General features: G+C 50.5%; 1 protein-coding gene across 4 annotated transcripts; it reads left to right on the forward strand.

Moving 5' to 3' along the window:
* The first annotated feature begins 451 nt into the window (after nucleotides 1-451).
* Nucleotides 452-9808, forward strand: cdk20 (cyclin dependent kinase 20). Of its 4 annotated transcripts, XM_088003164.1 has the most exons (12): nucleotides 475-1211; nucleotides 1297-1410; nucleotides 3811-3999; nucleotides 6059-6180; nucleotides 6291-6353; nucleotides 6430-6553; nucleotides 6638-6807; nucleotides 7832-7851; nucleotides 8213-8428; nucleotides 8497-8642; nucleotides 8860-8982; nucleotides 9630-9808. In XM_088003164.1, the coding sequence occupies exons 1-12, from the start codon at nucleotides 1137-1139 to the stop codon at nucleotides 9750-9752; spliced, it is 1485 nt and encodes a 494-aa protein (XP_087859290.1). In that variant the 5' UTR covers nucleotides 475-1136; the 3' UTR covers nucleotides 9753-9808. The 4 variants fall into 4 exon arrangements, with proteins under 4 accessions (XP_087859288.1, XP_087859287.1, XP_087859289.1 ...); XM_088003162.1 differs by lacking the exons at nucleotides 7832-7851; nucleotides 8213-8428; nucleotides 8497-8642; nucleotides 8860-8982; nucleotides 9630-9808 and having other exon boundaries at nucleotides 452-782; nucleotides 913-1211; nucleotides 1301-1410; nucleotides 6638-7427; XM_088003163.1 differs by lacking the exons at nucleotides 7832-7851; nucleotides 8213-8428; nucleotides 8497-8642; nucleotides 8860-8982; nucleotides 9630-9808 and adding an exon at nucleotides 6875-7427 and having other exon boundaries at nucleotides 455-1211; nucleotides 6638-6793.
* The last annotated feature ends 576 nt before the right edge of the window (nucleotides 9809-10384 follow it).

Genomic DNA, 10384 nt, shown 5'->3' on the forward strand with positions numbered 1-10384 from the left:
AAGTGTAGGAATTCAGCTGACATAAGTCTTTCTGCGAAAAAAAAACTCTTAAATTCTTTCTTCTTCGTCTGTCTTCAAGTTCTTCTTCGACTAGTAATAAAGCATCATGGGATATGTAGTCCATTTTCCGAAGCCAGTGGCAACACTTACTGCTAGCCCCGAAAACAGTGGCACTAATGGCAGGTGTCAGATGAAGTGTCAGTACGAGGTGCCGAGGTCAGCCGAAGTCAGCCGAAGTCAGTGACAACACTGGCAGCTAGCTCCGAAAACAGTGGCACTCGGAAGTGCCATTAGTAGGTGCGGTGTCACGATTTGCGCCTGCTGTCTCTCTATTTATGGTAGAGTACTATTCAGCAAAGCAGAAGGAACCATAGGAATGTCCAGGGTGTCATATCTTTTCTCATCACTAGATGCCAGTAAATCTCTCTGTTCTGAATACCCGATGATGCCTTTATGAGGCTGGTTGCATAAAAAAAACCTCCTGCTCCTCCTCTGTGTAGAATATAATTTTTCTAAATTTTTATTTTCTTTATTAAGTTTAATTTTCTAAGTTTAGTTTAATTTTCTCTATAAAAGTTAAACTATTGTTGCTGATGCGTTGGTTTGTCATCGTCACGTGACCAAGTTCCTGGTTTTCTGACCAATAGATGAAAGTTCGTGTGACGTCAGAAGGTTAGCTGCTCAGACTTTGAGTCTCAGCTAGCTTACCGCTTGGTTACCATGGTGACGTCCTCTGCGTGTCTGGTTTAGTGATCAGTTTGTGTGAGTCTTTGCTCAGCCAGGTAGGAACAGCTCTTCCTGTCTCATTTCTGAGGCACAGCTAGCTTAGCCGCACCGTTACCATAACGACACGTCATCTTAAAAGCGGGGTTTCCTTTCAGATCCGCGTTTCTTTTCGTTTTCTTTCCGCAGCCGAAGGATATTAACGGGTTTTGTAAAAGTCGTCGTGAAAAGAACGACTGATTCGGTTCGAGCTGAAAAGAGAAGAACGTCTGAGCTCCGTAAAGTGATTCATTTCTGCATGAGGTTCTTCTTCCATCACTGCTCACCTGGAAGACTCCAGGTTGATTCTGATTGGTTGTTCTTCATTAAAGAGAAAGCCCCGGTTCTCTCCGGTCCGGTCCGGTCCGGCAGACATGGAGCAGTACAGCATCCTGGGTCGGATCGGAGAAGGAGCTCATGGCATCGTCTTCCAGGCCAAACACATCGAGGTATGTGGGGCTGTTTTGGGTCTGCTTCTGGTCCGGTTCGGGTTCCGGTTCTGGTCCGGCCCATCAGGTCTCTGCTGTGTGTCAGACAGGAGAGACGGTGGCCCTGAAGAAGGTGGCTCTGAGGAAGCTGGAGGACGGCATCCCGAACCAGGCAGTGAGGGAGATCAAGGCCCTGCAGGAGATCGAGGACAACCAGCATGTGAGTAGTGGTTCTGGTTATAACGGTTCTGGTTCTGGTGCTTCTGACGGTTCTGGTGGTTCCGGTTCTTATGGTTCTGGTTTTGATGGTTTTGGTGGTTCCGGTTCTGATGGTTCTGGTTTTGATGGTTCTGGTTCTGATGGTTCTGGTGATTCCGGTTCTAACGGTTCTGATGGTTCTGGTGGTTTTGATAGTTCTGCTTCTGGTGGTTCCGGTTCTTATGGTTGTGGTTCTGATGGTTCTGGTTCGATGGTTCTGGTTCTGATGGTTCTGGTTCTGGTGGTTCTGGTACTGATAGTTCTGGTTCCGGTTCTGATGGTTCTGGTTGTGACGGTTTTGGTTCTGATGGTTCTGGGGGTTCCAGTTCTAATGGTTCTGGTCCTGGTGGTTCTGGTTCTGGTGGTTCTGGTTCTTATGGTTCTGTTTCTGATGGTTCCAGTTCTTATGGTTCTGGTGGTTTTGACAGTTCTGGTTCTGTTGGTGCTTGTTATGGTGGTTCTGGTTCTGACAGTTCTGGTTCTGGTGGTTCTGATGGTTCTGGTGTTTCTGGATCTAACGGTTCTGGTTCTGGTGGTTTTGGTTCTGATGGTTCTGGATCTGATGGTTGTGGTTCTGCTGGTTCTGGTTCTTATGGTTCTGTTTCTGACGGTTTTGGTTCTGGAGGTTCTGATGGTTCTGGTACTTATGGTTCTGGTTCCGGTTCTTATGGTTCTGGTTCTGATGGTTCTGACGGTTCTGGTGGTTCCGGTTCTTCTGGTTCTGATGGTTATGGTTCGATGGTTCTGGTTCCGGTTCTGGTGGTTCTGGTTCTGATGGTTCTGGTTCTGGTGGTTCTGGTTCTGATGGTTCTGACGGTTCTGGTGGTTCTGGTTCTGATGGTTCTGGTTCTGATGGTTCTGGTGGTTTTGATAGTTCTGCTTCTGGTGGTTCCGGTTCTGGTGGTTCTGGTTCTGATGGTTCTGGTGGTTCTGGTTCTGGTGGTTCTGGTTCTTATGGTTCTGGTTCTGATGGTTCTGACGGTTCTGGTTCTGACGGTTCTGGTGGTTCTGGTTCTGGTGGTTCCAGTTCTAATGGTTCTGGTTCTGGTGGTTTTGACAGTTCTGGTTCTGTTGGTTCTGATGGTTCTGGTGTTTCTGGTGGTTCTGGATCTAACGGTTCTGGTTCTGGTGGTTTTGATTCTGATGGTTCTGGATCTGATGGTTGTGGTTCTGCTGGTTCTGGTTCTTATGGTTCTGTTTCTGACGGTTTTGGTTCTGGAGGTTCTGATGGTTCTGGTACTTATGGTTCTGGTTCCAGTTCTTATGGTTCTGATTCTGGTGGTTCCGGTTCTTATGGTTCTGGTTCTGATTCTGACGGTTCTGGTGGTTCCGGTTCTTATGGTTCTGGTTCTGATGGTTCTGACGGTTCTGGTTCTGACGGTTCTGGTGGTTCCGGTTCGTCTGGTTCTGATGGTTATGGTTCGATGGTTCTGGTTCCGGTTCTGGTGGTTCTGGTTCTGATGGTTCTGGTTCTGGTGGTTCTGGTTCTGATGGTTCTGACGGTTCTGGTTCTGACGGTTCTGGTAGTTCCGGTCCTTGTGGTTCTGGTGGTTTTGATGGTTCTGATGGTTCTGGTTCTGATGGTTCTGACGGTTCTGGTGGTTCCGGTTCGTATGGTTCTGGTTCTGATGGTTCTGACGGTTCTGGTTCTGACGGTTCTGGTGGTTCCGGTTCTGACGGTTCTGATGGTTCTGGTTCTGACGGTTCTGGTGGTTCCGGTTCGTATGGTTCTGGTTCTGATGGTTCTGATGGTTCTGGTTCGATGGTTCTGGTTCCGGTTCTGGTTCTGATGGTTCTGGTGGTTCTGGTTCTGATAGTTCTGATGGTTCTGGTTCTGATGGTTCTGGTTCGATGGTTCTGGTTCCGGTTCTGGTTCTGACGGTTCTGGTGGTTCCGGTCCTTGTGGTTCTGGTGGTTTTGATAGTTCTGCTTCTGGTGGTTCTGGTTCTGATGGTTCTGATGGTTCTGGTTCTGATGGTTCTGATGGTTCTGGTTTGATGGTTCTGGTTCCGGTTCTGGTGGTTCTGGTTCTGATGGTTCTGGTTCTGACGGTTCTAGTTCTTATAGTTCTGGTCCTTGTGGTTCTGGTTCTGACGGTTTTGGTTCTGATGGTTCTGGTGGTTCCGGTTCTGGTGGTTCTGGTTCTGGTGGTTCCAGTTCTAATGGTTCTGGTTCTGGTGGTTTTGACAGTTCTGGTTCTGTTGGTGCTTGTTATGGTGGTTCTGGTTCTGACAGTTCTGGTGCTTCTGATGGTTCTGGTTCTGGTGTTTCTGGTGTTTCTGATGGTTCCATTTCTTATGGTTCCGGTTCTGATAGTTCTAGTTCTGATGGTTCCGGTTCTTCTGGTTCTGGTTCTCCTCAGGTGGTGAAGCTGAAGGATTTCTTCCCTCATGGAACCGGCTTCGTCCTGGTCTTTGACTTTATGCTGTCTGACCTCTCTGAGGTCATCAGGAACTCCCTGCAACCTCTGACCCCGGCTCAGGTGAAGGGCTACATGATGATGCTGCTGAAGGGCGTGGCCTTCCTGCACCAGAACTCCATCATGCACCGGGTCAGCGCTGACGGATCGTCACTTTACGTCTCATTTATTTTCTAAACTGAAAGAATTTATCAGAAGAATGAGAAATAAACCAAATATCAGTGTTCCCGTTGTTCCCATTGTTCCCGTTGTTCATGTGGTTCCCAGTGTTCCCTTGTTCCCATTTTTAAAATTGTTCCCATTATTCCCGTGGTTCCCAGTGTTCTAGTTGTTCCCAATGTTCGCATTGTTCCCTTGATTCCCATTGTTCCTGTGGTTCCCAGTGTTCCATTGTTCCCGTGATTCCCAGTGTTCCATTGTTCCCGTGGTTCCCAGTGTTCCCGTAGTTCCCATTGTTCAAGTGGTTCCCAGTGTTCCCACAGTTCCCATTTTTCCATTATTTCCATTGTTCCTGTGGTTCCCAGTGTTCCCGTAGTTCCCAGTGTTCCCATGGTTCCCAGTTTTCCCTGTTGTTCCAGTGGTTCCCAATGTTCGCATTGTTCCCATTGTTTCCATGATTCTCATTGTTCCCGTAGTTCCCAGTGTTGCCGTGGTTCCCTGTGTTCCCATTGTTCCCGTTGTTCCCGTGGTTCCCAATGTTCACATTGTTCCCATGATTCCCATTGTTCCCGTAGTTCCCATTGTTCCCATTGTTCCTGTGGTTCCCATTGTTCCCGTAGTTCCCAGTGTTCCATTGTTTCCGTGGTTCCCAGTGTTCCCATGGTTCCCATTGTTCCCGTGGTGCCCAGTGTTCCCTTGTTCCCATTTTTCCATTGTTCCCATTGTTCCTGTGGTTCCTATTGATCCCGTGGTTCCCAGTGTTCCCGTTGTTCCCAGTGTTTCCATTCCCATTGTTCCCACTGTTCTTTTGTTCTCATTTTTCCACTGTTCCCATTGTTCCCAGTGTTCCCGTTGTTCCCAGTGTTGCCGTTGTTCCCATTGTTCCAAGTGTTCCCTTGTTCCCATTTTTCCATTGTTAACGTGGTTCCTATTGTTCCCAGTGTTCCTGTTGTTCCATTGTTCCCATTGTTCCCATGGTTCCCAGTGTTCCCGTTGTTCCCATTGTTCCAAGTGTTCCCTTGTTCCCATTTTTCCATTGTTAATGTGATTCCCATTGTTCCCAGTGTTCCTCTTGTTCCATTGTTCCCATTGTTCCCAGTGTTCCCATTGGTCCCGTGGTTCCCGTTGTTCCATTGTTCTTCGTGGCTCCCGTTGTTCCCAGTGTTCCTGTTGTTCCCAGTGTTCCCGTTCCCATTGTTCCCGTGGTTCCCATTGTTCCCTTGTTGCCATTTTCCATTGTTCCTGTTGTTCCCAGTGTTCCTGTTGTTCCCAGTGTTCCCATTCCCATTGTTCCTGTGGTTCCCATTGTTCCCAGTGTTCTCGCTGTTCCCATTGTTCCAGTGGTTCCCATTGTTCCATTGTTCCCGTTGTTCCATTGTTTCCATTGATCCCAGTGTTCCCTTTGTTCCCATTTTTCCATTGTTAACGTGGTTCCTATTGTTCCCAGTGTTCCTGTTGTTCCATTGTTCCCATTGTTCCCATGGTTCCCAGTGTTCCCGTTGTTCCCATTGTTCCAAGTGTTCCCTTGTTCCCATTTTTCCATTGTTAATGTGATTCCCATTGTTCCCAGTGTTCCTCTTGTTCCATTGTTCCCATTGTTCCCAGTGTTCCCATTGGTCCCGTGGTTCCCGTTGTTCCATTGTTCTTCGTGGCTCCCGTTGTTCCCAGTGTTCCTGTTGTTCCCAGTGTTCCCGTTCCCATTGTTCCCGTGGTTCCCATTGTTCCCTTGTTGCCATTTTCCATTGTTCCTGTTGTTCCCAGTGTTCCTGTTGTTCCCAGTGTTCCCATTCCCATTGTTCCTGTGGTTCCCATTGTTCCCAGTGTTCTCGCTGTTCCCATTGTTCCAGTGGTTCCCATTGTTCCATTGTTCCCGTTGTTCCATTGTTTCCATTGATCCCAGTGTTCCCTTTGTTCCCATTTTTCCATTGTTCCCATTCTTCCCGCTGTTCCCATTGTTCCATTGTTCCCATGGTTCCCATTGTTCCCAGTCTTCCCAGTTTAAGGAATTCATCTGCTTTTGTTTCCTGTCCAGGACCTGAAGCCCGCTAACCTCCTCATCACTTCCTCGGGTCACCTGAAGGTGGCAGACTTCGGCCTTGCCCGGCTGTTCAGTGATCAGAAGGAGCGGCTCTACAGCCACCAGGTGGCCACCAGGTAAGCAGCATAGGCTGTCTGCACTTCTTGTACAGACAGGAAGTCAACCAGCAGTTGCATGGTCCGTCGCGTGTTAGCAAACCTGACCCAGAAGTGTTTCCTCTCTCCAGATGGTACCGAGCCCCAGAGCTCCTGTATGGAGCCCGGAAATACGACGAAGGAGTGGACCTGTGGTAAGAGACTCTGCAGCGGTTCTGTGGGACCGTGCGGCGGTTCTGGTGGACCCGGTCTGAGGCTCTCTGGTTTCAGGGCGGTGGGCTGCATCTTCGGAGAGCTTCTCAACTCGTCTCCTCTGTTCCCCGGGGAAAACGACATCGAACAGCTCTGCTGTGTCCTGCGAGTCCTGGGGACGCCGACCCGGGAGAGCTGGCCTGTAAGAACCACACCTCACCACTCAGCAGAACACACAGAGTCTAGAACCAGAACCAGAACCTCTGCCTTCTCTCCTCTGCTCCAGGAAATGGTCGAGTTGCCAGATTACAATAAAATCACCTTCAAGGAGAATCCAGCGATCCCATTGGAGGAGATCGTCCCTGACACCTGTCCTCAGGCTGTGGACCTGCTCTGCCGCTTCCTGGTTTACCCGTCCAGGCGGCGCTGCTCCGCCACACAGGTGAGCCCTGGGGAGCCAGGTGGCTCGTTAACGGACCGCTCATTAGAAGAACTGATCTCTGATTGGTTGTTCCTCCTGAAGGCTCTCATCCATCCCTTCTTCTTCTCCTCTCCTCTTCCTGCTCACCACTCCGAGCTGCCCATCCCTCAGAGACGGGGTCGCCCTCCCCGCCCGCACCTGCAGGCTCCGCCCACCGACTTCTCTGTGGACCTGCCCCTGCAGAACAGTGTGGTGGACCCCACGGAGCTGCGGCCACACGCCTCCTGCCTCTCAAAAGACTCAAAGTGTTGGAAATGAGAGGGGGGAGAAGTGCTGAGCTACTGAACTGACTTTGGTTTGTTCGTTTTGCATCAGCTGCTTTGTGACGTGTGTAACTGACTTGTTTCCATGGAAACCTGTGGTTGGTGTTCATTAACTCCAGTCCAGAATGAGGCCTCTTACTGGTGTTACTGGGAAGGCCAGTAAAGTCTTCATTCCCATCTTCCACCCAGTATAAATGAGCTGGAACAGAACCTTCTGGTTCCCTCAGGATGATGGTTCTGGTTGGATTCACTGGGAGAATCCCAGTCCTCCCAGTATGGAAGCTGAGCACCAGGCAGGACTGTTTGGACCCGAGAAGCTTCAGCGCTGATCTATGATGTTGCTTCATGTCCGGTTTCATCACCAAAAACCACAGAACCAGAGCTGTGTGGGCGGAGCCAGCGATGTGGGCGGAGTGCTGGCTCCTCTCAGAAGGAGCAAACCGAAGGAGCAGCTCTTCAGTCCTCTCTGTTGCATCAAAAATCCTCTACGACCAGACAGAGCTCTCACTCTCAAAAGAACAGAGATGATGTCAGGTGTGACTCCATCAGCAGATTGGTCATCAGGCTCTCCAGCCACCAGGGGTCAAAGGTCATCAGGTTTCAGGATGAAGGTAAGGACCTGCAGTGTCTTCTTCCTGTTAGTGGATCAAAGTTTTTAGGAACAATCATCTGGAAATCAGTTGAAATTTTTTTATTTGTGCTTTTCCATGTTGTTTCTCTGTCACAGTGGAACCAGTTCAGCTCCACTGGTTCCCAGTCAGTAGGAGGTCCAGCCCTCCTTTCAGTTCATGTCAGGATTCACCCTGCAGCTGGGATTAAATCTGGCGCTCTGGTTAATCCAGGAGCCGATCAGGGCCAATCTGGAGCTGCTGTCAGCGCTGCGGCTCCTCAGGGCTCCATCTTTGGTCCCTGTTGCTGCCTCTGATCCGCCAGGCCCCCTGCTGGGGTTCCTCTGTGTGTCAGGATCCGTTTGTCTTCAACAGGCTCCAAGATCCCTGAACGCTCCTGATGCTGACAGCTGACCTTTGACCTTTGACCCTGACCTGAGCTTCCTTGCATATTTTTGCCTGTAACGATGTTGTTGCGTCTGATTGGTTGTTGCAGCACGGCGCTGAAGCTAACTGGTCGACCTCGGATGAAGCCGAGCTCCTCAGACGGCCTCACCGATTGGACGGCGCCAGCTCTCCGTCACTCGGCTCTGCCTACAGCCCACTTCCTCTCCACTCCTTATATGGGCATCCTGTTCTGGCTCCGCCCGCTGCCTTCCTGCACCCGTCCCCACCTGGATGGGACCTGCTCAGTCCTTCCTCGTCTCCGGCCTGCAGTGAGTCAGGTGAGTGTTTCCCTGTGGCTGTTCTGGCCTGTGATTGGTGGAACCCTGAGCAGCTTTTCTCTCTGCAGAGCGCCGCCAGTGTTTCAGCTGCGGGACCCACAGCGCCCTCCTGTGGAGGAGGGAGGCAGCAGGAACGCATCTGTGTTCCACCTGCAGCGTCCGACAGCAGAACCGGGAGCAGAACCCGCCGCTGCTGAGGCCCAAGAGGAGAGCGGTGAGGTCACACCTGCTGGTTACCATAGAAACGGATATACCTGGGGACGGAGAACCTGTGAAAAGGTTCTCAGAATAAACCCATAGAACCGGGTCAGAACCGACCCAGTCAGAGGCTGCTGCTTCATCCAGACTGGAGGAAATTCAGCTCTCCTGCTGTTCAGCCTCCAGCCAGCAGGGGGTGCTGTGTTCAGTGTTCTGTCTCTTCCTGCTTTCAGGTGGCAGCCAGGAAAGGAACCCAGTGCTCCAACTGTGGGACGGGAACCACGTCTTTGTGGAGGAGAAACGCTGCAGGAGACACCGTCTGCAACGCCTGTGGCCTCTACTACAAGCTGCACCAGGTCAGCCTCACTTCCTGGAACTTTGTACTGACAGCCATCTTGATAGGCAGTTGCTATGGCAACAATAAACAAGCCACAAGCTTAGAACCAGCGCTCGCCTCTTATATACTGTAAGTTCCTTACAACTTTTACTCAGTTTGTGTGATACTAGGATAAATATCAGTGACATTTGCAGTAATTTTTACTGCTGAGCGTTAGCTTTGCTACTGCAGCTTTTATCTGCTAGCTAAGAGGACATGTAGCCTCTGTGTTTCTACTTGTTCTCCCTCTGATAGGCAGCAGAACCTCGTTGTTCACATGAAGAGTTCGTACATATTTTATAAATCCCTTTAAACATTGATCATAAGCGGCCATGTTGGATAAACTCTTCCTGTTCACTAGCACTGAGCTGCAGCAGCAGATCAGCGGCGGCTTCTCCACATTCTCTGTCTCATCCGGGTCGACCCAACAGCAGCCATTTTGTTCCCGTCTCTTTCACCTTGTCCAGAGTTCAGCTCCATGCTCCACTGCCTACCAAGATGGCGGTTCTATGGAGTGGATCTTTTCTGGTTCTTTCTTGTGGGAACTTTTTATCACACAGAAATAATTAACTCTGACCAGAAGTTTGGAGTGGTGCAACGTGTGACCTTTGACCCCTCTGCCTGCAGGTGCATCGGCCACTGGCACTGAGGAAGGACGGGATCCAAACCAGGAAGAGACGATCGGCCAATCAGAGGCCAGGCCGGAAGGGAGCTGACCAATTAGGGCCCTGGGCTGGCCCGCTGTGGTGAACCGGACCGGCTCCTCTGAGGATGATGATGATGTGGAATAAAGTATGTGAAGCTGGGCTCATGTGTTTGGTTCTGTTCTGGTCCGTTTGGACCCAGCTGGGCAGCAGAGGCAGATTCTCCTGCCTGGAGGCAGACAGTGAAGGCATCGCCCCCCCCGCCCCCCATGTTGTGCAACGCAGGAGGCTCTGGTTTTCCGGAACCAGACAGAAAAAGCCAAGAAAGGAAAAGGGAGAAGAAGAAGAAAACGGTTGGTGGTCTGAGGCCGAAACGCCTGAGAGGCGCTAACGGACCCAACGGCGCCAGAGACCACAGAACACACACCTCACTGAACACACACCTCACTGAACACTGAACACACACCTCACAGAACACACACCTCACTGAACACACACCTCACTGAACACACACCTCACTGAACACACACCTCACTGAACACTGAACACACACCTCACAGAACACACACCTCACTGAACACACACCTCACTGAACACACACCTCACAGAACACACACCTCACTGAACACACACCTCACTGAACACACACCTCACTGAACACTGAACACACACCTCACAGAACACACACCTCACTGAACACACACCTCACTGAACACTGAACACACACCTCACTGAACA

Source organism: Poecilia mexicana, unplaced genomic scaffold, assembly GCF_051168715.1.
Source record: "Poecilia mexicana isolate PSO_F unplaced genomic scaffold, ASM5116871v1 scaffold_23, whole genome shotgun sequence".
Taxonomy (NCBI): domain Eukaryota; kingdom Metazoa; phylum Chordata; class Actinopteri; order Cyprinodontiformes; family Poeciliidae; genus Poecilia; species Poecilia mexicana.